Source organism: Micromys minutus, assembly GCF_963924665.1.
Source record: "Micromys minutus genome assembly, chromosome: 28".
NCBI lineage: Eukaryota > Metazoa > Chordata > Mammalia > Rodentia > Muridae > Micromys > Micromys minutus.
In genome coordinates, this window is record NC_137963.1 from 36,415,353 (window position 1) to 36,441,867 (window position 26,515).

Genomic DNA, 26,515 nt, shown 5'->3' on the forward strand with positions numbered 1-26,515 from the left:
GGGGACACTCAACACTGCACCGGAGTCAGGTGGAGTCCTCCATGGACTGCCCTTAAAGACTCGGGGCCACAGCTCAGTTATCCTGGGCAGCCCAAGGGGAAAGATGAGGCCTGCAATAGATAAGTCCAGGAAGGTTCCGTAAAATAAGCGTGTAGCCATCTGCCCAAGGGTCCAAGGGAGGGGTTCCCGTCAGTGTGTAGAGCCAAGCAGGCACTGCCAACCTCCATCATTCATTCTCCTTACACTGAATGGTGGCATGAGACAGAACACCCGCTCACACTGCAGCTGAACCCGCCTCCCATGGCTACCTTCGTCTCATTAAAACATCTGCAGCTCACATGACCGTGGGCGACTCTACTCCTGCATGCTGATGTCTGTGAGGCTGTTGGACACAGAATCTGACACCAAGTCACTGCTGACCTTGGGAGCAACTCCTTAATTAAACAATGGGAGGATGTCAGGAAACCCCATTCACCACAATGAACGCATCCCAGCCAGTGAGGGGTGCGTGAGTCAGTGTCGTGAAGGGTCATCTTCATTCTGGAGGTCACCTCGGGAACCTCCTGTCCCTTCTAACACTCCTACTCACATATGAACTCAAAGAAGCTAAGCTAATGTCTTTCTGTGGCTTGGCACAGCTAAACAATCTGAAGATAAAAGGCCTGAGTCCACAGACCCCAACAGACTCAGCTCCTCGGGCTTCTATACAGGAAGAACATCTTTTCTCACCCACAGGAACCCAGGCAGTACCTGCCTCCGAGGCCAGGCCTAGAGATCAGCTAAGTGAGGGAGGGCTTCTAGGTCCCTTTGCCTGCAGCTTCCCTTCCATGGGCCCCATCAAAGTGCCACCTCTTCCGACGATTGACCTTGGGTACACCCACCCCTTGCTGTCAGTCACACCTTCAGAAGAGCACAGAGCTCTGAACACCTTTCTTTGACAATATGCTCGCTCTTGGAGGTTTCGTTGGACTGGCAACGGGGATTTGCTGAGAAGTCATCAGTTTTCCTTAGTAAGTTTGCTGTCGGTATCTATCTGTGAATGGATTCTGATGCTGTATTGTGAGGCCCGCAGGTCAGTAAATCGGTGACTCGGTTGGAAACCAGAGGTCTCGGTGCAGAGAGGCAAAACTAAGGAAGAGGAGGGGGCAGGCACATCTCCGAGGTGTGGCTTCACCCATAAAGTAAAAGAGCAAATGTGCAACAGATGATGACGAGGAGGGATAAATATGCTAGATGGCCGGCGATGGATAGATGGCTGAATGACACATAGATGATTGTGTCACACAATTGATGGGAGGTAAACGGACAAATAATTGATAGATGCTTAGCTAATAGAGGAAGATAAATGATAGATGCTAAGTGACAAATGGCTAATAGATGACATTTAACAGGTAAGGCAAAGAGATGGTAGACATAAACATATGTGTGTACATACATACATACATACATACATACATACATACATACATACACAGTACTAAAACCAATGATCCCCTAGTAACATATGTATGTACAAACATACATACATATACTGGAATAAAGCCAATGATCCCCTAGTAACATTTGTATGTACAAACATACATACATGCATACATACATACACAGTACTAAAACCAATGATCCCCTAGTAACATATGTATGTACAAACATGCATACATACACAAGAATAAAACCAATGATCCCCTAAGACAGTGAGCCCACAAATTTTTCCGATGTTGATTTCTAAGCGCCATTATCCAGAGAAAGGAAAGATAACCAAATTCCAACGCCAGGCCAAGGAAAATGCCAGGGGAGCGTAGAACATTCTGTGTCAAGAAGTAAGAGAGCGTTCAAAAAATAAACCAACAGGAGCACATGGGAGAAAAACGTCAGCGGCAGCAGGAAGGCGTTTTCCACCGGCCAAATCTATAATGATAGCAATGGGTTGTAGGACACTGGGGTTCAAAGCATCCCTGAGACTATAAATAACAGGGAAACAAGAATGAGACAGCAGAATGGGACACATCCAAATGGGGTGACAGTTAGCAAGCCTGGGTTTGCAGTTCCCAGAGTCACTAGGCCTGAGCTAATCCTTGCAGGGTCTCACAGTGGATCCCAAGGACGACTCCTTAATCACAAAGGGGAGATAGCACCTTTCAAGTGGTATGAAGCCATGTGAGCACAGTTAACATCACCTGTCATTGGACGAAGTGCCATCTTATGCCCCAAGGTATAACATGGGGGAGAGGCTGAGGCCAACCCTTAGGCAGGACTCCTGCCCAGCATGCATAGCCTGAAGCCAGTTGTGACAATGATCAGCCAGTCTACACAGGACACTCTGCAATTATGTGAAAATGGGTGATAGAGAAAAGTCAGTGCCCCTGTTCCAGTTGGAAAGTGTAAGCATGTGGCTGCTAGTGTTCTCACTCCCAGAACAACACACACACACACACACATACACACACACACACACACACACACACACACACACACACAGAAATGATTTAGGAGTGGGGAGTTGGGTGTCTGCAGCTTGTCTTCAAGTGGTTGGGAAAGACTAGTATTGAAGATTGCTTGTTTTAGTCCCGTGCATATCTTCGGAAAGAGTATTAGCAAACCTCCCAGATCTCTGGCTTGGCTCAGGATTGGCCGCCTGGACACCACCTCCTGTCCAATCATCTTTGGCCTAGGCTGTGTCATGTGATATAGAGTATGGCTGCCACCTGGCTTCCTCAATGCTTTTCCTTTTTCTTCCTAGAAGGGCTTGTAGTAGCCCCCATGTCTGTCTGGTCCACTATATCCTGTAACTCCTGCTGAAGTTTTCTTACTATAATACTTTTATTAATTCTTTGAGAACTTCTTGCAATGCATTTTGATCATATTTCATACATACACACACTTCACCCTAACTCCTCCCAGATCTGCTCCTAACCTACTTATCCCCTAATTTTTTACCTCTCTCCCTTTTAATAGCCACAAAGTGCAATGTGTGCTGTGTACACATTCCTAGATGTGGCGTCAGCCACTGGAACATAGCCCAGCTTGCAGGAATCACACCCTTAAAGAAAACTGACTCTCCCGCTGCAGAAGCCATCAGTGGTCCTTAGCTCTGCAGGGAAAGTATTGAACATCAGGAATTCGCCATGTTAATCTCACCTGTGTCATTCCAGTTTTAATCTCTGTGCTGAAGCCAACGATGATTAAGAATCAGAGCCTGGGTCCTAACAGCCCCTATTAGCCAGATTTGGCCATCTATTCTTAATAATGCAATTAAACAAGCACTAATTTAAAAAAAAAATAGGAACCAGGCACCAGTGGCGCATAAACCTTTAATCCCAACACTTGGGAGACTGAGGTAGACAGACTTCTGAGTTTTTGACCAACCTTCTCTACCGAGCAAGTTCCAGGACAGCCAGGGCAACACACAGAAATCCTATAGCGACATTATTCAACTTGAACACACTGGGAGAGGGGCAAAGAGATTCAGTGAGCCCCTCCCAAACCATCCTTGGGTTCTCACATAAAGTTTTGGTTTAGAGGGCCAGAGGAAGGCATAACAAAGCACTTCTGGTCAAGGTGTGATCCAGACCATCCTCAACCCATCGTGGTCTTGACTCCTGTCTCTTCTGCAAGGTGGTCTGACAAGGTATCAGTGCTGTGAGTGGTCACTTTCTAGGAAACAAGGTCTGCAGCTGTCTGCCATCAGACTTCAGTGAGGCTCCTGAAGGAAATTTCAAGTCTTTGGGGTGTCTTGTTACCAAGGGGAAGGAGGGACATATGTACCTTCAGAGTAATCTTTATTTCTATCAGAAGGGTTTAGGTCTTGTAAGATCCTTGGAGCACGGGACTAATGCACCCCTTTCCCTCAGCATCTCTATTTCAGGTTGGACAAAGCCACTGGACCAGGGTTCAGGCTTGAGATACAGCCACCAAGTACAACACAGTTGTTGCTAGCTGGCACTTTTGTCCCACCATGGGATTGCAAAGTTCTCCTGGTGTGTCACTGGTTGTGGAGATTTCGAGAAAAGGAGAGCTTTGGCTAGGGACTCTGCTGCTGGAAGGCGGCCAGTCTATCCCTGGGGCTTTGTTTTCTCTTTATGCAGCCGGACCCAGCAGGCCGGGACATCTCCATCCGCCCACTGCTGGAGCACTGTGAAAACACCCACATGACCATCTGGCTCGGCATTGTCTACGCCTACAAGGGGCTCCTCATGGTAGGTACCAAGCGGGAGGCAGAGTTGGGGGCTGCTTCTTTGCCAGGCCTGTCTCTCCTAGGGGGCCTTCAGAACATGAAAAACAGGCAAAGCACATAAACAGAGCGTGCCCCACGTGACCAAGCCTTTAGTCTGTGCAGGGCCTGGTTTCAGGTCCCACCGTAGCCCAAGAGATGAGCGTAAATGATATTCCAGTTCCCCTCCTGATGCATAGCTGTGTTTCCTCTGAGGGCTCTAAGGGAGAGCCCTCTCCAGACTCCTCCAGTGAAGGTGGCTCCAGACAGTCCTTGACTCAAAGATTGATAGTTTGTCTCTAAGTCCTTTCCCTCCTCTCTCCATATCCTTGTCCCTGGGTTTAGGGACCAATTAGATGATCTGGAAAAATTCCATCCACAGGTCCCTAACTGTGTCTCCAAAGAATCTCTACCCGACTCCAGCCCCATACCCCATCACCAGCACAGCCAGGTCCCCAGACATGCCCGTACTGCAAGAGTCCTGGGATGGTTTGGTACATCCCAGTCAGAGCTAGAGTCTCAGGTTCCTATCTAGCCCTGTCACTCACCACCATGAGCCCCAGGTAGGTCCCTGCACCTAGCACTTCCTGTGCTTCCTCTCCTGAGAGGTGACACGGCCACTGGGGACTGAAGGAGCATGCAAGAAGGACCCACACAGGGCAGGCTTCCAGCAGACAATGGCTTCCTTTCTGTGTGTCGGCTTCCAAGGCTATTTTCTAGTAAAGAAATTTTTTAAAAGACTCTGTCAGCAGGGTGTTGGGGCACAAACCTGTAATTCCAGGGTTACTGAGGTACCAGCCTGTGAGATACCAGCAACTCAGGTTCAGCTCCCCATCTTCTGTAAACCAATTAGAACAGCCAAATCAATGTGAAAAGCAGAAAAGAGAGAGTTTTAATGTAGCCACATTAGAAAGAGGGGAAAAGAAACCCAGTGACACCCCATTCCCTCCTAAGTCGATCTCTAGGATCAGGAAGCAACGTTATCTTTGAGAAGTTATACCAGGACCCAAAGAGTCCTGGTCAAGATGTGGTCCTGCCTACCCATGACCCATCATTTTCTCTCCTGTGAACTGTCCGATAAATTATAGATCTCTTTTCAATATCAATATTCCTCTTTGGCTGGCCCAAGCCTTCTCTCCTTTCCACATGAGATTCCTAGAGGAATTCTAGTTCAGTGGTCTGATAGTCAAAGTGGGACTCACAAGTGTCTCCTCAGAATGCTTCCTTCCTTGCCTGGACGGTTAAACCAGCACCCAAGAGACCAGAGCAGTAGGACGGAGAGTTCGAGACCAGCCTGGGCTATGGGATGAAAGCAAGTTTCTAAATAAAATAAGTAAGCAACAAATAACTGAATGAATAAGGCAGTCTAGAGGACATGCTTGAGAGAAGAGGATGGGGACGGGAAGAGGAAACCATCATTGTGTATGAGGTATTATCTGTCAAAGAAGCTCACGCCAGGACTCTAGCATCTGCCCCCCCATCCCCCCTCATCCAGACAGAGGCCCCTGGGGACAAGTGTTACCCCATCTCCTGGAATCTGCAAATAAGGCCTGAGAAGTGAGGAGACCACTTTGGAGTCTCAGGGTCAGTGACTTGTAGAGATCTGTCCAGATCCTCTGGCCCACCTGGCCTGCTTCTGCCCCATGATGCCAAATTAAGTCACCCTCAGAAAGCAGGTCACCAGGACAATGACAGATGTTGGCTACTGGTTGAAACAAATGGAAGAGGCATTAATGAGAAGGACCCAAGACCCTACACCCGGAGGAGGCTCAGGTCTCCTTTCTGCCTTTCTCAGTACCACCCAGGGGTGCAGATGTAGACTGCCCCTGTGGCCAACCTTCCCTCAGAGCACTGTGAGAGCTAAAGTCTCCCTTAGACCTTTCTTCTATATATTTCTTTCCTATCTACATCTGTACGGAGATGTTAGGGGGAAAAAAACCCATCACATAAGAGGAAGGCCAAAATAATGGTGATTAAAGATGGCAGCTTCCCTCTCTGGAAACCTGCTCCAGAGGTCAGTCGTCTGGAGCTGACAGCTCCCTCGGTCTTTCGCCCCCACACCCAGGCCACACATCACAATCTGCTCAACCTGTTAGGAAGGAAGCAATGCAACCCCTTCCCATCTAAAAGCAGAGCCCAGAACTAATGCACCACATTCCCTCCTACAAGACGTTGTCCAGAGCCATCCACATCTCAGCTTCAGTTCCACGAGGATGGGAAACACATCTGTGTTCTGGGAGGCTCTGCACACGGGGCCTGAGAGCAGTCAAGCCACAGAGCATTCCTGCCATTCGGTACCGTGTGGGCCACCACCTTTCCTCTCTGTACCTCTGTGTTCTCCAGAGAGAGAGAGAGAACACTCAAGATCCTCTGTGAAGTTCTTCGCCTATGGCCTCTATAGGTCTCTGCAGGAAACCAGTCGTGAGGGTGAAGGAGAACTGGAGGCTGACACACTCTACATCCCCCTGTGATACATCTTGGGGCCCTGGGTGGAAGTAGTTAGTGGCATCCAGAAGTTCCCGCAGCTTAACCAGTGGTGAAGAGCGGCCTCCTCCCAGTAATGACCGTCTCCCCTTTCCCTCCACCATTTCAGCTGTTTGGTTGTTTCTTGGCGTGGGAAACCCGCAACGTGAGCATCCCTGCCCTCAACGACAGCAAGTACATTGGGATGAGTGTGTACAACGTGGGGATCATGTGCATCATCGGGGCTGCCGTCTCCTTCTTGACGCGTGACCAGCCCAACGTGCAGTTCTGCATAGTGGCCCTGGTCATCATCTTCTGCAGTACCATCACTCTCTGCCTGGTGTTTGTGCCGAAGGTACCAGCCTCTGCCTCTGCCTGTCACAAGGGGGACTGTGGGGACCTATGGAGGAAAGGGCCACATGTGCGCATGCATCTCTGTGTGTGTGTGTGCACATGTGCATGTGTGTACACATGTGCGTGTGTGCGTGTGTGTGTGTGTGCGTGTGTGTGTGTGTGTATCTGTGTGCATCTGTGTGTGAACCTACATGCAAGTACATGTGCACAGGTAGAGGCCAAAAGACAACGTCTAGAATTGATATTCAGGCTCCAGCCACTTTAGTTTGGAGACATAGTGGATCACTGGCCTGGGGCCCACCGGTCTGCTAGGCTGGCGGGCCAGAGAGCTCCAGTGGTCCCGCTGTCTCTGCCCTCCTAGCACTAGGGTTGCAAGTGTGCACCACGACCAGCTTTTGTTGCAAGAGAACTTACCTTAGTCTCTTCCAGTTCATGCAAGCAAGAGATCTGAGTTTGATTATAAAGAAGTTATTTTTTAAAAAATAAAACAAAAACTGTGAAGGAATGCCTATAATCTCAGCAGCTCATGGGACACAAAGGAGAATCCTGAAACTCACTCGCCAGCTAGTCTTGCTGAGTTGGTGAAGTCCAGGTTTGGAAAAAAAAAATGGTAAAGACACCCTTTGTTGATGTCTGGCTTCTGCGGGAAACCAGTTGTGAGGACAAAGGAAAACTGGGGGGCTGGCACAGCCGCAGTCTGCATTCCCTTATATTGCAACTTGGGGCCACACATGCAAGTGCACACATGCCTATTTGCACCCCCACACACTTGTGCACATACATTAAAAATATGCACAGGGAGGCACACCTCACACAGAGAGAGAAAAAAAATTAAGAAAGAAAGAGAAGAATTCAGTGGTGGCACACGGCTCAATCCCAGCACTCAGGAGACAGAAGCAGATGGAGCTCTGAGTGTGAGGCCAGACTGATCTACAAAGTGAGTTCCAGGCCTATAGAGAAAACCTGTCTCAAGAAAGGAAGGAAAGAAGGGAGGGAAGGGGGAGGGGAAGAGGGAAGATCCCAAACCTCAAATTAACCAACTGTTAATGTTTACCTGAGTGTTCCTGTTTGATGCTCTGTTTCCTGCTAATCTTTTAAAGTTACATTTTTAAATTTTGTTTTACAAGGGGAGGAGAAGGTGCAGGAGTGCCATGCCATACACTGTCAGAGGCAACCTGCTGGAGCCAGGTCTCTGCCATGAAAGTTCTGGGGCTCAAACCCAGAGCATCAGACTTGGCTGCAGTCACCTTTCCTTACTAAGCCATCTTGCCAGACCTTCATTTTTGGTTTGCTTTTGTATTTTGTTTTTTGATTTGGGGTATTTTATTTGATTTATTATTTTATGTGTATAACTACTTTGCATGTATGTATGTATGTATGTATGTATGTATGCATGTATGTATGTGCACTGTGTTCATGTCTGGTGCCCTCAGAGGTCAGAAGTCCTGGGTCTGGAATTACAGATGGCTGTGAACCATGTGGGTGCAGGAAATCCTGAGTCCTCTGCAGGAGCAGTGAGTGCTCTGACCCCTGAGCCATCTCTCCTGGTCTTGCTACGGCACATTCATACTTTTCCTTAGTGTCTGGCTTGGCTCTCCACCCTCCATCCTTTCCCACACCCACCAGCATCACTGAGGGTGGGATCATTGTCTTCGCGTCCACTTGATCCATTACTGCTGAACGCTCCAATGACTGTAGATTTTTAAGGAACATTTTTCTCTGCAAAACACATTCTTTTGTTTCCAATTATCTGGCGTAGACAGCCTTAGAAGTGGCGTTACTGGGTCAGAAGGAACAACCCTTCTTAGTATCCACCCACATCTTACAGTGCAAACACATCCACCCTTTCGACCTCGTGACCCGGCGCTGTCCTCCGCAAAGTTCTTTCTCAAGAACCAATTTAACTCAAGTTGGTTTTTAGGAACCACACAGAAAAGGCATAGTTTCAAGTAAGCTCATGATTGTGTGCTGGGTGGCATTCCTGGCTCTCGGCAGCCACAGGTCCCTTGGATATTGCTGTCACACCAATCTAGAAGAACGGCTTCAAGAGATATTTTGCAAGCATTATTCTTTGCAGCCATCAATAGACAGACCTTCACCTCTCAAAGACCTGTGCAGCCTGACCTCAGATATATATATACATCTTTTTTTAAAAATGAATATTTTAGAAAAAGAAAAGCTGGCAAGAAGAGTCAGAGGGTAAACCCTTGCCACAAAGAGCTGGCAACCTGAACTGGAGTCCTGAAACCACAAAGAAGTGGGAAGAAAGAAACAGCCCATGAAGCTGTTCTCTGACCCCCACACGTATGCCTTGCTATGTGCCCACACAATAATAAACACAATAATAATAATTATTATTATCATTATTATACCCCTCTCCTAAGTTTCTTTGCCTGCGCTGTATCGCCCTCCTCCGCTATCCCTTCCAGACCACTGCCCTCCCCCGACCCCGACTCTCCACCTCACCTCCACTCCCCCCTCTATTGCCACACACCCTCCCTCCCCCACATCAGCAGGTCCTGGTGATCACCCCATCCTTAATCCCTTCGGGCCAGATGGCATTGAAGCTCTTCTTCACACCCACACCCAAGGCTATGGAATCCTGATAGAGCCTACGGTAATTCCTCACCTGGTCTCCAGGGCTAAGCCCAGAGCCACCATTGGGTTAGAGAAGATTCTAGAATGTGTGGATAAGTTCAGGGTCACGGAGCAACGTTTTGTCTCAGATTTATTTTTTTCTCCATTGGGGCTGGGAAGGGGCTACAGTAGTTAACAGCCCAAATTGCTTTTGCAGAGGATCCAGGCTCAGTTCCCAGCACCCACTCAGGTGGCTCACAACCACCCCTAACCGCAGCTCCAGAGGATCCAACTCCCTCTGCTGGCCTCCACACCTACCTGAATCTCGTGCACACACGTACCCACCCATGTATAGGTACACATAGATACATTATTAAAAATAAAATAAAAATCGTTTTAATTGCTCAGTCATGTCCAGACGCCTACCCCACAGAACCTGTACTGTAACAGATGTGAGGGGTTTTAAGCTGCTGAGTGCCTTTGCCAGGACAAACAGTCAGAAGCTTATTCACCATGGAGCTGCGTCTTCTATCTCTTTGTAGAAACTCTCCACAGCAGGATCCTGCCCATGGCCCTGGACTGCCTTATCACTACCCTTCACCACCCCCCATGTGAATGAGCCTCTTCCCCAATCATCCACCTTCCCACCCCCCCCACCCCGTGTGAATGAGCCTCTTCCCCTCCCCTCTCCCCTCCTCCCCTCCCCTGCCCACCCACCCCACCCCCTACCCCCCACAGCCCCCTGCCCAGGGTGTGAATGAGCCAGAGTCAACTTTCTGACTCTCTCATCCCAGAAGGACTCTGAGGCTCAGTGACTGGGAAGATGGACCTGGGGCACCTGAGCCCCAGCCTGCCTCCTGTGCGGGGGAGGGGCTGACTTGTCAGTTCCCGCGTCAGACTTGGTGGGGGACCATGGTTGGGGAGAGAGAGAAACATGGCAGGAATCTCAACTGCAAGCCACCTCTGTTCCTCCAGCTCATCACTCTGAGGACAAACCCCGACGCAGCCACTCAGAACAGGCGATTCCAGTTCACGCAGAACCAGAAGAAAGAAGATTCAAAGACCTCCACTTCCGTCACCAGCGTGAACCAGGCGAGCACATCACGCCTGGAGGGACTGCAGTCAGAAAACCACCGCCTACGAATGAAGATCACAGAGGTGCGTCCACATCTGGAGACCACCCATCCTGCTGTCCCGGCCCCCCTTCCTGGTCTCCAACCTATCCCTGCTCCGTAGTCCTTTAAAACACCCCAGGTCATGTCAGGGAGTTTAGCACATCTGACCCAAGCTTGGTGTCATTTGGCCTAGACTCCTACAGTCCAACAGTTCCCAATCTCCGGTGTGTTAAGAAAGAGAGGAAACGTGGGGGTATCTGCAAGGAGGACCTCCATAGCTCCCCAATGCACAACATGGTGAGAGAGTGCAGAGATAGGTCCCCAGAGATGCTTATGCTGTGGCTAACCTGTCCCCCACCACCACCCCATTCTGAATTACTTCTTGAATAGTCCAGAAAGGACACAACAAGAATGCTTTCTATTTAATTCACACCCCCAAATGAGAGGGAACCCCAATTCCCTCTCACTCTCCCTCCCTAGGGTCTTGACTGGACCTCCACCTGGGCTAAGTCACAGCCAGGCAGGGTCATCTGTGGGGTGGGGCTCCTCGTCTGCTTCCTGCTGTTCTCCAGGCTCAGCACAATGAAGACATGGCCTCAATGTCAGAAAGAAGAAACACAGAAAGCCCACATAAGATATTACCCCTTAAGCAAGTGACATACACACATACACACACTTGTGCACCCATACACAAATTCATACACACATATACATACCTGCTTACGCACCTTCTCTCTCTCTCACACACACACACACTCACACACACATACACACACTCATACACATTCATACACCCATACACATACCTGCTTACACATCTCTCTCTCTCCCTCTCACACACACACACACACTCACACAATCTGCATACAGTTCGGTCCTGTCTCTCTGTACTGCCAAAATTTTCATGAGCTCATTTAGCCACAGAGCACAGAGGAAGCTGGGAAATGTCGGCTCTTGCAGACACTTGCAGGGCAGAAGCTGGTCGCTAGATTGGATGTGGGTGACCAGTTAGTTCTGCCTTTCAAATAAACTGCCAATCATGTTTTCAGAACGTACTAGGCAGCAGCTTTGTCCCGCCCTCAGAAGAGCAATTCACAGTTAGTAAAACTTCCTTCATGTTCTATGGTCGGACGCTGCCCACCACCCACACAAACTTCCCTGGCTTTGCCCTGATTCTTCTGTAGCCGTTCCCCCAGGCCACCCCAGCTGGCTGGAGCCTGTATGAGAGTACAGGGCTCAGAGATGCTGTGCCCTGCCTGTGAATACCTCCTGGCTGGGTAGCTACAATGGTAGTTCTGATAGTCCTCTAGCACCGGGAGAAACACCCCATGCATTCTCACCAAATCTTTGTGCATCCTGTGAGGTGGGTATGGTGATGTCCTTGTGCCACAAACAGAGGCTGAGAATCACAACCCCAGTACAGAGCCAGGAAGTACAGCCTGTCTCCTCTTGGCCTGAGCGGGCCTCTCTGCTTATCCCTGCTCCTTGTCCTGCTCCTGGTCTTGCTTGGACCTACTCGAGGCTCAAACCCAGACAGTTCATGTGACTGCCAACCCCTGGTCCAGCTCAGCTCAGCTCCTGCTTGAATGAATGCAACAAAGCTCATCTCTAGATGCAGAGGCCTTTAATCCCAGCACTCTGGAGGCAGAGGCAGGTGGATCTCTGAGTTTGAGACCAGCCTGGTCTACAGAGTGAGTTCCAGGACAGCCAAGGCGACAACAGCGACACCCTGTCTGGAAACACAAAAATGGGTTGGGGCGATGCAGAGGTGGAACCCCAGGGTCTGGGACTGGGATCATGATCTTAGATAGAGTCTTCTTGTCTTCCAGCTGGACAAAGACTTGGAAGAAGTCACCATGCAGCTCCAAGACACACCAGAGAAGACCACATACATCAAACAGAATCACTACCAAGAGCTCAATGACATCCTCAGCCTGGGCAACTTCACAGAGAACACAGGTAAGAGGTGACAGGGCCCAGAGATGGGATCTGTCCCTCTGAAGATGAAAGTAGGGCTCCAAGAGAGCTTGGGGCCAAAGCACCTCATCTCCTGCCTACACCTGTTCAGAGTCTCCTCCTCCCATTCCCCAGCTCTGGAGTTCAACTTTTCACCCTCAGGCACCATGTCTGCTTGTACACAGGATAGCTGGTGCCCCAGTGTTCTGACAGGGACACTCTTTATCTCCCTCTGTTGGCCACAGAGGATGATTTATATTTACTTCGCACTTTAAGAAGCATCTCGGGTGTGTTCAGGAGAACAGTCAGGAAAGTGTGGCTCCCCTTACCAACCACATGGGAACAAGTCACAGTGACATGGGCCGCTCTATCTACCTCTTAGCAAAAGCCAGTGTGGTGGGGGGACATATGGAAGAGGGCATTCACCTGTGACGTTGGAAGGCAGGCTGGTCCTCTCTAAATGTGAAGCCTTAAACTTCTTGAGGTAGTAGCTTCCCAGCAAGAAAGGTATCCACGTGGGCACCTAAGCGCTCATTGCAACAGTATTGATGGATGAAGTTATTTCATCTGTTATAAGACGGTCAAGCAGAGCATGTGGTACAGCCACTTAAAGGTGAGATAAGGGACAATGGGATAGCTAGGTGACAGAGTCTGCCTATCACGTTAGTGGCTGGTGGCTCAATGGCTAAGAACACTAATGTTCTTGAGGGGACCTGAGTTCAGTTCACAGCACCCACACTGAACAACCACCTATAGGTCCAGTTCCAGGGGATCTGATGTCCTCTTCTGGCTTCCTTGGGTATCTGCATACCTGTGGAGCACATAAACTCACACACACACACACACACATACACACACACACACACACACACACACACACACACACACACAAGTAAGTCTCTTTTAAATGTTTAAAAAAGATGTAAGTTAGATCTCTGAGTGTAAGAAGCTAGCACTATCATCCTCTCTCTTTCTCTCTCTCTCACGGGGTGGGTGTGGGGCACACGTGCAGCCATATGTAAGCGTTTGTGTGAGTGCAGTTTTTAAAGGACTAGAACACAAGCAGGCTGCCAACCGTGTGCTCAGAGACAGGCTCACAATGCAGAGCACGGCATGCAGGCATTTCCTTGCTTTTCACTGTGCACAGCACTCCCCTGGTGTTTGGCGTTTGCCAGCATCTGTGCTTCATTTGCTATGAAGTTGTTTTAGGGACTGTGGCTGCAGCTCACTGTAGAGGACCTGCCTGTCATGATTCAGGCTCTGGGTCCAACCTCCAGTGTGTGCAAAGAAAAAAATCTATTTTTAAATCAATAGGAATGAAAATATTTATTTTATTCTTAATCTCACTCTGTAGACCGGGCTGTTGAACTCAGAGATCTGCCTTGTTGGCCTCAGAAGTGGTAGGATTAAGGGCGCGCTCCACCACTGCCTGGCTGACCTAGTCAGCCAAGGATGACCTTGAACGCTTGCTATACCTGCCTCCACCTGCAAGCGCTGGAACTATATATAAGTATGTACAGTCTTCAGAAGTTTCACATGCAGAGAGACATACACATGTGTGTGTGCAAATGTGCATGTGTGTGTATTACATAAAATGTTAATTGTAAAGAAATCTTTACATTGAAATAGTTACAAAGAATCTTAAAGGATAAAAATTACCCTTGGGCCAGGCATACTAGTGCACGCCTTTAATCCCAGCTCTCGGGAGGCAGAGGCAGGCAAATCTCTGTGAGTTAGACTCCAACCTGATCCACATAAGGATCTCCATACCAGCCAGAGCTGCGTAGTGACACCCTGACTCTCCTAGCAATCCCCTTATGGAGGAAAGCACTTCATTTTAGTGGAGGACATTTTTTAAAGATTTATTTATTATATATAAGTACACTGTAGCTGTCTTCAGACACACCAGAAGACATTACAGATGGTTATGAGCCACCATGTGGTTGCTGGGATTTGAACTCAGGACCTCTGGAAGAGCAGTCAGTGCTCTAACCACTGAGCCATCTCTCCAGCCCCAGTGGAGGACATTTTTGTCAGTTACTTTCCCTGGGCTGAGTGAGCAGCCCTGCGGGAAGAACAGAGATGAGGCTTCACTCTGCCCTGTAACATAAATGCTAATATACAGATGAGCACAGACTTAAATAGAAAAGTGAAATGAGGAAGTACCAGATGAAACCCAGTGGTAAGCTGGTAAGTAGGGCCAGACGGGGAGGGTAGCCTGAACTCTGCAGTAAAATATTCATTCTTAAAACTATATACTGTTTTTTTTTTTTTTTGAGGGTTTTTTATCTTTGGTTGGATGGTTTTGGTTTGGTTTTGAGGGATAGAGTTTTGTTTGTTTGTTTGGGGTTGGTTGCTTTTGGTTTTCTTTCTTTCTTTCTTTCTTTTCAAGATAGTGTTTCTCTGTGTAGCTGTGGCTGCCCTGGAACTCACTCTGTAGACCAGGCTAGCCTCAAACTCACAGAGACCTGCCTGCCTCTGCCTAAAACTATATACTGTCGAGCAAACAGTGAGAGGCTGGGGAGCTGGCCCAGTGGGGAAGAGAACTCACAGTGAGAGGCTGGGGAGCTGGCCCAGTGGGGAAGAGAACTCACAGTGAGAGGCTGGGGAGCTAGCCCAGTGGGGAAGAGAACTCACAGTGAGAGGCTGGGGAGCTGGCCCAGTGGGGAAGAGAACTCACAGTGAGAGGCTGGGGAGCTGGCCCAGTGGGGAAGAGAACTCACAGTGAGAGGCTGGGGAGCTGGCCCAGTGGGGAAGAGAACTCACAGTGAGAGGCTGGGGAGCTGGCCCAGTGGGGAAGTGCTCACAGAGGACTTGGGTTTGATTTCCCAGCTCCCATGTGACGATTCAAAACCATCCACATCTCCAGTTACAGAGGATCCAGTGCCCTCTTCTGGTCTCTGTGGGCACACGTGATGCACAGACATACGTGCAGGCAAAACATACATGAGATAAAATGAATAAAGCCAACTTTAAAAGAAAGAAAAAAGGCAAGAAGGAAGATCTGGGCTATAACTGCTTGAAGTAGACACTGCTGTGAGTCACCTGTGGCTGTTGGCATTCGGTCTGTGTGTAACAGACTTTGTGCGGCTATAACCAAATATCACAGTCTCGGCCTTCGGGTGCCGCAGAAACGGGCTGGGAGATGGCGCAGTTGGTAAAGTGCTCGAAGGAACCAAGTTTAATCTCCGAACACATGTGAAAAGTCAAGTGTCAGGGGCACATGCTGCCATCCCAGCCCAGGGGACGCAGAGACAAGCTGACCCCAGGGGCTCTCTGGGCAGTCAGCTAGGCCTCCTAGGCTAGTCACATGATAATGAGAGATCTATCCCAAAGAACACAAGCAAAAAGTAGAAAGTGCACAGCACCTGAGGAATGACAGCAAAGGCGTATGACAGGGTGTCTGAAGAAGGACACCCATGATGTGAGCACACACACACACACACACACACACATATACACGCATACAATACAACACACACATACAACATTCACACATACAAACACACAACACAACACACACATATACACGCATACAATACAACACACACATACAACATTCACACATACAAACACACAACACAACACACACATACACACACATACAATACAACACACACATACAACATTCACACATACAAACACACAACACAACACACACACATATACACACACATACAATACAACACACACATACAACATTCACACATACAAACACACAACACAACACACACATACACACACATACAATACAACACACACATACAACATTCACACATACAAACACACAACACAACACACACATATACACACATACAATACAACACACACATACAACATTCACACATACAAACACACAACACAACACACACACTACAGTCACACATACAACACACACAACACAACACACACATACAACACACACACACAACACAACACTCACAGAGAAGACAGGAGAGGTAGAGAAGAAAAGAAGGGAGGGAGGGAGAGAGAGGGGGAGGAAGGAGAAGGAAAAAGCCATAGCATAAATGTGTTTTCTCATAGTTCTGCAAGCTGGGAGTTCAGAATGAGGGAACTGGTAGGTTCAGTGTCTAGAGGTCCTTGCCTCTGATTCTGAGATGGTCCCTGGTGTTGGGATTCTGTAAACCGCACCCCACAGTTACCTGGCAACAACCTGGCTACAGCCAGGTATGCTCCGCCCCAGTTACCTGACTTATTAAAGGGGCTGCTTGCCCCCTCCTCTCTCTCTCTTGCTCTCTTGCTTTCTTGCTCTTCCCCCTGGTCCCTCCTCTCCCCATTCCCTCCTCCTTCCAGGTACTCATGGCCGGCCTCTGCTTCTCTACTCTCCTCTCCTCTCTCTCTCTGCCCCTACTACCCTCTTAACTCCCCTCCCCATGACCGGAACTTTATTCTGTACCTGTGGCTGGTCCCTCAGGGAAAAGGGATCTCCAACATGGGCTCCCCAGAGGCATCCTCCTTGCCCCCAAGCCTTGCCACACCTCCATAGAGCATACCCCCACCCCCCCCACACACACTTTCTTCATCTTCTTCCTAATACCTGGACCACTTCATTTTCTGGAAAAGAAGAACGGTCTCCTCACAGGTGGAAGGAACAGAAAAGGCTTAAATCCTGTCCTTTGTGCCCCTCTAGAAGGACACTAAACCCTTCCCTAAGGAGTCCACCCTCGAAATGTGATCACCTTTGGAAGTTACCATCTCTTAGCACAATCATTACATTTCTGTGTGCAGAGGTGTGTGCTTGTAGCTCTAGCAACCCAGAAGCCTGAGGCCTGGGGACCCTTTGAGTGCAGCAATTCAGGACTAGCCTGGGCAACATCATAATACCCCGTCTCAAATAAATCAATTAATTAATCAATCAATACATAAATAAAAATAAAACTGTGAACTTAAAAGGCCATGTTCAAACCACAGCACTGGGCGTCCAGTCGATTCTTGTTAACCAGGCATTGGTGTAGTTATATTCTGTCACATGAACAATGGCAAACACTGCCCCAGGGGAAGGACAGGTGAGACTCCTGTGAGCTCCTCCCAGGTTGGCATTTTTGTCAGCCAGTTGATAGCCTGCTGTGCCTGTTTGTTCCCTATAAGTCAGGTTCGTACACACTGTGCCCGACGCCTGTGTTTTAGGAACAGTTAGCCCTACACTCGGGGACCATTTTAAACAAAGTTGACAGTAGAAAGAAGCAAAAATGTGTCCATCACTAAAGCAACTTCAAGGCTAGAACAGTGTGGAGCCTGCTCGAAGGCTACGCCTCAAGCTGGCCGAGCAACTCCAAATGGCCACGCTGCATCTAGAGTGTTGATGGCAGGGTGGCACGTTTGAGAAAGCAGACGAGTTTGCAAATGCAGAAGCCCTGAATAATGGGGGCCTCCTTACTGGATGCAAAACCACATACCTACACCGTCTCCCAGGGCAGCAAAAAACAAAAGAACCATGTGCAGCCCAGCCAAGACAACCTCAATCCCTTGGGTGGGATACAGGCTGCACATCTGTCTCCAGATGTTTAGGAAGCCCGAGAAGAGATTTGTTTAGCTATGGTATGTGGCCATGCATTCTTCTGAGAGCAGTCCACAGAGCTTCGTTCGGCAACTAGTTCATTATTGCTGGATAGACTCAGATGAACGCCAACAAACATCTCATCATGCCTTGATTAGGATGCTTCCCAGAAGCAGAAAGTCTGGCCAGAGTAATAGATGGATCCCATCTCTTTAGAAGGCTGAGGCAGGGGACTTACAAGCTGAAGGCCAGCCGTGGCAACATAGTAAGACACTGTCTTAGAATAATAAAACAAAGGTAAGCAGACGGCGGGGAGCTGGCGAGATGGCTCAGCAGTTAAGAACATCTAACTCTTGCAGCAGATCTGAGTCTGATTCCCAGAACCCACAGGAGAGTCACAGCCTCTAGCTCCAAGGGACTTGGTGCCCTCCCCTGGTCTCCCCTTGGGCATCTACTTGTACATGACAGACACACACATACAAACAAAATAAAATAAATAATCTTTTTTTTTTTCAGACTAAGGCCGTAGCTCAGTGCTGGAGAGCTTGCCTAGCAGACACAAGACACTGAGCTCAATCTTTGATGTTGTTGGGTGAGGGACCCGTGCCTTTTATACTGGTTGACAGACACTAACCAAGATTCTCTGTAAAGATGCGACAATTGCTGTCCCCACCAGTAGTCTATCCTATTCCCTTTAATTTCTGTGAATTCTATCCAAAACATACCATAGAGAACTTCCCCCTTTCTCCATGGACACCCATGCCCAGAGAGGACTTCAGTGTTAGACTTCCTCAGGCTAAGTACATGGCCCACATTGGTCCACTTGATTCCCACCTGCCTTTTTTTTCTTTTTTTTACTTTTCTTCTTTTTTTTTAAAGATTTATTTATTATATATGAGTACACTGTAGCTGTCCTCAGACACACCAGAAGAGGGCAGAGGGTTGTGAGCCACCATGTGGTTGCTGGGATTTGAACTCAGGACCTCTGGAAAGCAGTTGGTGCTCTTAACCGCTGAGCCATCTCTCCAGCCCCCCCTTTTTTTTTCTTAAATGGAAAGAAGAGAGGCCAGCCACACACTTCCCAGCCCATGGCTGTTGTCCATGAGTGACAGCTCCTCAGCTCTCTTCGTGGGTTCAGACGGGCTGAAGGGCAGACTCTGACTCAAAAAATGAAGGACTGTGGACTCTGTTAATCCACGGACAGCATCCTCCAGGCAGATCTCACAATTGCTGTTTTGTTTTGTTTTATTGTGATGTTGTCTTCAACAGATGGAGGAAAGGCCATCCTAAAAAATCACCTCGATCAAAACCCCCAGCTCCAGTGGAACACAACAGAGCCCTCAAGAACATGCAAAGACCCCATAGAAGACATCAACTCCCCAGAGCAGTAAGTACCTTCCCCAGAAGACCCGCGCTCAGGAGCACACTACCCCTGCACAGCTGTCTCCAACTGCACAACAGTCTCACACCCATTATTTCACCTGAGCGTGACCCAGTGATGCAGCCATATTCCAGTGCTGCTTTTACAGGATAGAAAGCTAATATCCAAAGGACGGAGAGGACCCAAACAAGCTCACCCAGTACTTGATGAGGAATGCAGGACGTAGGATTTGAACTCGGCACTGTCCGACATTAAATCCACCACAAAATGTTCTCTACCAACACACACTGCTTTGTTGTGTGCAAACTGTAACCCTGTGAAACTCATATGCTTAGTGATAATTGAAATTTATTAGTGTCAGACAGAGGCTGGGGACACAGCAGTATCTAAAATAGAGGTATTTTCCTTCTATCCTGCCCATTACTTGAGTCTCCATTCTATTTGACAAGGTAACTATTAAAAAGACAAGGGATCGTGTGCTCTTATTGGGTGCTTGGAGGTAAATGAAATGGAGAAGGGGCTGTTAATTTAAGTAAGATGAGTCAGAGAAGAAATCGAAGACCTGTGCGTCTCAGCTCTGCCCCTAACAGCGACTTCAGCTCCTTCCAGATCATTGCCAGCTTGGAGTAGATGCATAAACTCTGACCTGGCTTCCGGGAAGTGACAGGCAAACATAACCAGCAGAGTCATCCAGTCCACAGAATGCTATCAACCCAGCAAATGCCAACCCTGGCCAGAAATTAGGAAATATAAATTAGTAATAGAAAACGGACTTATTTATAATGTGGCCAAAATGAAGAGAGAGAAAAAGAGCTTGCTTCCTCTCCAGTGTGTTGCCTGGGGAGTTTTGGAAAACCCGAAGGCAAAAGCCAGAAGACATGCATGCAGCTTTAGCTGTGAGTTTGGCCATCAGGAAGGAAGGTGACTTGGTCCCAGGTTCCCTCCACGGTCTCTGTTCTTTGCAAGGAGAGCCAATGGTGGTTCTCTTCCTGTGGATTTCGAATGCCCCCTTTCCCTACCAGGCTGCGTCTCAGCACGGAATCACGACCACAAAATGCCCGGCACTCCCTTTTGTGAGCATTGCTGTATCTGGGAAGTCTTTCTGAGCCACGGGTCCTTTCAGGGCAGGAGTACTGCGTAAGCACCCACACACCTCAGAAACCATCAAGCTCTGAGTAAACTCTGGGGCGCATGCTGTTGGGATTGAGTGCATTCACCACAGAGCCTCGTGACTCCCCAGAAGCAAGGTCCCAGCCTCCCTGGCTCCCCTTAGCTGGTGTTTCCCTGAACAGGCGGCAGAGGGGCTGTGCCTTTCTCTTTCTTGGCTGGGGTAACAATGCTTTGCTCTGTTTCCTGTATTTCTTTTCTTTGTGAGAGTCTCCATTTAATTTGGTCTGGTTTGCCCCTGAGAACTGCAAGGCAAAATCTAGCAAAAATGTCACTGAGAGCAAGAAGCCACCCCCGACATTCCCTATAAACAGCCTTACTAAATATTCAATGACTTACTGTCATTACGGTTTACTGTCATGTGGCCTGGAGAAGAGAGCCAGGGGACAGCTACATTTCCTTTACTACCCCTCCGCCATGGGTACCTCCTCACAATGCCAGCTTAGGCCTGTCCCTGCTCAGCTTCCTCTGGCCTCTTTCCAAGAGCTCTGGGGACTCTGAGGAGGAAGGGGCTCACTCCCCGAGAAAGTACCACAAAGCGGATGATACTTACACTTGGTCATGAGCTCCAGAGGAAGAAGATTCCAGATGGGAAACACAATCACAAAGATATGGAAGAACACCCCAAGTGGGTTGTCAGGGAAATGAGCCACCAGAGGGCAGGATTTGGGGTGAAGAGACGTGATTCATCCAGAACGTTTGGAGAGATCTTAATAAGGGCTCTGAAGGGCACAGCCACATCAGGGCGTGTCCTTTTCCTTTTTCCCCCTCTGGTTAACTCGGTTGGGATGACAAGGTTAATCACCAAAGAACCTGAAAGGCGGAGGGGGGGGGGGTCGTGCTGGGAAGGATTGGCTGCTGGGTTCAGCAGTGGCAGAGGTCCGGGAGGAGGGAACAGGCGTAGTGGGGGGACTGAAAGCCACATCACATCGAAGCATTGGTTAGGTCCTCCTAATTTTGCCATGAAAGTTACAGTCGTCAGTGAGCCCCGGTGTGGGGGAATAGGGAGATAGCAAGACACAAATTTATTCCTGCTACTCTTCCTGGCTATATCCAATAGTAGGTGCCCGTGAGCCTCTTACAAATGCCTGCCTCATGTCTGAAGGCTTAAACAGTTCAACCAACAGATCTTGGATTTAAGAAGACACAGACTCCCACTGCCCTCAGAATTTTTTTTTTTTAGCCAAAATAGGAGCAAGAAGCTCTCAGGGGAGCAGTCAGCCCTCACTAACTCTTGCTGTCTTCCCTACAGCATCCAGCGCCGGCTGTCCCTCCAGCTCCCCATCCTCCACCACGCCTACCTCCCATCCATTGGAGGCGTGGATGCCAGCTGCGTCAGCCCCTGTGTGAGCCCCACAGCCAGCCCTCGCCACAGACATGTACCACCCTCCTTCCGAGTCATGGTCTCGGGCCTGTAGGGGTGGGAGGCCTGGGCCGGGGCCTCCCCGGGACAGCACCATGCTGGGCCAAGGCACCTGCCACCGGCACTGGCTGTGCCATGCTGCCTCTCCAGACTGCAGGAATGGCGCTCATGCAGAGAGGGACTCGGCACCGACCTCGAGCCTTATCCGTGAAGGTCTTACTCTCATTGAAGGAGAGGATTGACAATGACTTCTCCTTGGCGTCTGCAAACAAAGAGGAGTTGGGATGTCCGATAGTTGCAAAAAAACAAAAAAAAACAAAAAAAAAAAAAACAAATCAAACTTTAGACAAAGGAGAGAGGGCTCAGACTTCAGCTATCCTCGCCAAGGGGCCAGAGCAAGGGCTCTGCAGAAATGGTCCTCTGCACTCCGCACACACTCATCGGTGGTGCCCGCCCCCACACACCAGCCCTTCTCCACTCTGGGGGAGAAGGTGAGCAGGGCCACCAGGTCCCCAGCGGCTGGCCCAGCCCACTTCAGCCTCCCTGGAACAGGGAGTCAGCAGGAAGGGCAGACAGGCACAGCCCTGGGGCCGGGGACCAGAGCAGGCAGCTGTGCGTGCTCTCAGGGGACATCCATCCAAAGAGAGATGTTTGTCACTCTCTGATAAACGCCACACATTAACACAATAACACCCGTTCCGGGAACTGTGGGGATTTAGGGCACTGCACTGCGGACATGCTCTGCAGGATGCAACCGGCAGTCTGTCATGCACCCGCCGCGTCGGCCATGTCCTTGTGTTCAAATTTAGGGTTCCCGGTAATAAGGGAACCATCTGAGCTAATCTTGGAATGTCTGCTCCCAGAAACCACGATAATGAAAGATTGTGCACTTTAACCTCTCCCATGGGGGCCCAAGGGTTGCTGGGACCCCCCCCCAACACACTGACTTTGTTTTTTGACCAAAGTGAATCAGGGGTATTCTGCTAAAAGTCATCTCTGTGTTCCTGAGCCAGAGCTGCTGGCCCAGGGCTCCCTGGCTTCCAGAAGGTAGCCCTCCAGTTCCCCTCCAGCCCCAAACTGTGAGTACCCGCCTTAGGGTGTCATTGAGGTGGTCAGTCAGCAAGCTGGTTCTCATCCATCACGACATACTTCCCTTGTGATTGCACCCCAAAGAGCACCGGCCTGGGAGTCAGACCTGGATTTGAGTCCTCAGTCCCCCTCGGACTCTCCGTGACCACGGGCAAGTCACCAGTGTCTCTCTGAGCCACAGTTTCCCCTCTGTAACAGACTGGGGTTGAAACAACACCCATCCTGCCTACCTCGCAGGGTCACTCTGAAGGTGGACAGTTGATCTCATTCATCCAGGAAAGCTTTGCACTGTGAAGCAGCTGTGAGGTACTAGTATTGACCTTGACTCTCAGCGCTCCCACAAGCTGGGGGTTCGGTGCGGCCCAGAGAAACTTCCTCTACCTAGGAACCGAACAGCCCAGTCAGAGGCAGGCTCAGGACTCTTCTGACATTCCTTCATAGGTTCGTTCCTTGCTAAAGGCCTGAATGGCACTGTCCAGGGGCGTCTGCACAGAAGAGTGGTTTGCTCACTCCCCTAAGAAATCCTAAAGGCAGCTTCAACAGGCAGGCAATAATCTCCTCCCAGACCCCTGCAGTCAGGACACCCTGCTGTCAACCACCAGGCTGTGACAGAAAGGGCCCACGGGAATCACCACCGCCAACATTTCAAAACACCCTAGTTCACGTAGCATAGCTCTCCCTTCCCCTCCCCCAAAGAGAGGTTACGGAGGTTCTGTAGCTTTTAAGGGGGGAAAAATGTCAACACATCACAGGTCAAGTTGATGTCCTTCTCTGTTTAGGCACCGGAACTCCATGTTGTCACTCACCGTGTGTGAACCAGTATTTCCTTCCTTTTTCGACTTCACCAAAACCAAATTTCGTTTAAAAGACCGCATTAATTTTTTTTCAAAGGGAAAGAGATAATTAACTGTACATAATGTATACAGACAAAAAAAAAAAAAAAAAACCTGTAGAAATATTACTCCAGCATAGCAGGAAAAAAAAAAAAAAAAAACAAAAGTACTGGATTGTCGGAGGTGAGCGTGCGTCTGTAATCCCTTGTGACTCCAAACTGTGCTCCGTCTTCTAGGTTAACCCACAAGATACATCTCTGTCTACTGATCCTGTAGGTTCACCCTTTTTTTTTTAATTTCTCTGCAATTAACAAGCCCCACAAAGTGATTCTGGCTATCTACTGGTTCTGTTCTTTTATATGCAGCAAACACATGGTCCATTTCCTAGAGGCTTCCGCCCAAGGGCATCTTCCAGTGACGCTAGTGCACACACACACACACACACACACACACACACACACACACACACACGACTGCTTTTAATTAGACCGGAACTGGCAGGATCAGATGTAAATGAGGAGTTTCTCTCGTCCCACTGCATGGTATCGATTTTTAATAAATTGTTGAAAATTTGTTTTTATGAATAAAAGGGAAGAATATCCTGTTGTTGTTGTTGTTGTTGTTTTTATGCTTTTACAGGAGCTGCCTAGGAACAGGTGCGCTGAGTCCTGACCTGGGAGAGCCCAGCTCCAGGCCCTCAAAGAAGTACCCATAGGTCGCTTGCTCCTAGTCAGGGTCTACCCCAGGCAGCGGTGTGCCCTGGCAGAGCACTGGGTGGACCAATGCGACAGTGACAGCACAGAATAGGCACATGGGCCAGTCTTGTTTGGAGACGCACTCTCCAAACAAGACTGGCTTTCTGGACTTGCAGCCGCACAGTTCTTCATAAATGCCCGACACTTAGCCACACTTGTCTTGAATGTCTTACTAACTTAAGTCATAGGCTTCACGTTTTAATTTCCTACTGATGGGATTCTCAGCTAGTCCTGGGCTTAGCCATGAAGGTAACACATTAGCCAGAAAAAGAGACGAAGAATCAGGTGTGGGGAGGGAACTGGCCACCCGGCCATAGCATGCACCTGCTGGGGCAGCTAGGCTGCCTCTGGTTTGCTGGTTGTCAGGTGGCCTTAGATTCCTATCTGAGTGTGGGTTTCTATCTCAAGATCACTAGTAGGCCCAGATTTCTACTTCCTTACTCCCTTGGCTGTGTGACTTTGACGCACTTGTTCAACATCTCTGAGTTTCTGATCTCGGGTCTGTAACTCTGATGTTCAAAGAGATCTGCATGTGATACTATGTTAGAAACACTGTGTCGATTCTCAGGAATGAATGGTAGAAAAAGAGTCTTCCCTGGAAATGCAGCCACCACCAAATCTCCCAACCACAGAAGGCATTGCCAATGCCTATCCCTGGTTGCCGACTTAAGGTTCCTGGGAAGAAAGACCCTCAGTTAAAGGATTGGCTCCATCAGTCTGGCCGTGGTCTGCCTGTGGGGGGCATTTTCTTTATTGCCAACTAATGTAGAAAGACCTAGCCCACTGTGGGCGACACCACCCCTAGGCAGGGAGGATTGGACATCATAAAAGGGCAGCTGGATAAAAGCCTGAGAGAAAGCCAGCAAGTTGTCACTGCTAACATCTACTATGTTGTTGCTAATATAAGCATACTAGTCTGTTTTGAATTACTAAAGTAACATAGCTATGGACACTTTATCAAAGAAGTTTGGGTCTGAAGAGATGGCTCAGTAGGTAAGAACATTTGCTGCACAAGCATGAGGACCCAAGTTCAAATCTCTGGCACCCACAGGAAAACTGACTACCTCTTTGAACACCTATAACCTCAGGGCTGTGGACAGTGGAGACAGGAGGATTGCTGGGGCTTAGCCTAGCTCTATGTTGGTGAAAAGACCCTGTCTCAAGAGGGATAAGTTGGAGAGTGACAGAGAGGGTGTGCTCTATACTCCTCTGGCCTCCACAGGCACAAGCGTGTGCATGCACACACACTGTGCATGTGTATGTGGTTTGTTTACACCACATACACATGCACAGATACAATCAAGAAAGGGAAAGAAAAGAAAAAATTAAAAGTCTGTAGCATGGGGGCTGGAGAGATGGCTCAGTGTTAAGAGCACTGACTGCTCTACCAAAGGTTCTGAGTTCAAATCCAGCAACCACATGGTGGCTCACAACCATCTGTAATGAAGTCTGGTGCCCTCTTCTGGTGTGTCTAAAGACAGCTGCAGTGTCCTCTTATATAATTAATAAATAAATCTAAAAAGGGAAGTCCATAGCATGGGAGACCACGGATCCTGGGAGGAAGGGGGAATCTACTATTTTTATTCTGCTAGATGACACATCGTCAAACTGCCTTCTAAACGTCTGTGTTTACAGCCACGGATCAGTGCTGCCCCAGCCTTGGCCAGAGAAGCTTCTCTCTGCAATGCTCAGCAGTTAATGTGGAGACACATAACTGGCCCAAAGTGCTAAGTGTTC

General features: G+C 48.9%; 1 protein-coding gene across 1 annotated transcript in view; it reads left to right on the plus strand.

Moving 5' to 3' along the window:
- Nucleotides 1-24,477, plus strand: part of GABBR2 (gamma-aminobutyric acid type B receptor subunit 2) — a gene marked incomplete at its 5' end in the record, with an annotated part of 325,701 nt that extends 301,224 nt beyond the window's left edge. Inside the window, 6 exons of the mRNA XM_080940105.1 lie at nt 4,083-4,193; nt 6,801-7,025; nt 10,577-10,759; nt 12,546-12,675; nt 19,460-19,577; nt 21,991-24,477. Coding sequence (XP_080796231.1) covers nt 4,083-4,193; nt 6,801-7,025; nt 10,577-10,759; nt 12,546-12,675; nt 19,460-19,577; nt 21,991-22,156 — 933 coding nt within the window. The 3' untranslated portion in view covers nt 22,157-24,477. The remainder of the gene's footprint in view (nt 1-4,082; nt 4,194-6,800; nt 7,026-10,576; nt 10,760-12,545; nt 12,676-19,459; nt 19,578-21,990) is intronic.
- Nucleotides 24,478-26,515: the final 2,038 nt, after the last annotated feature.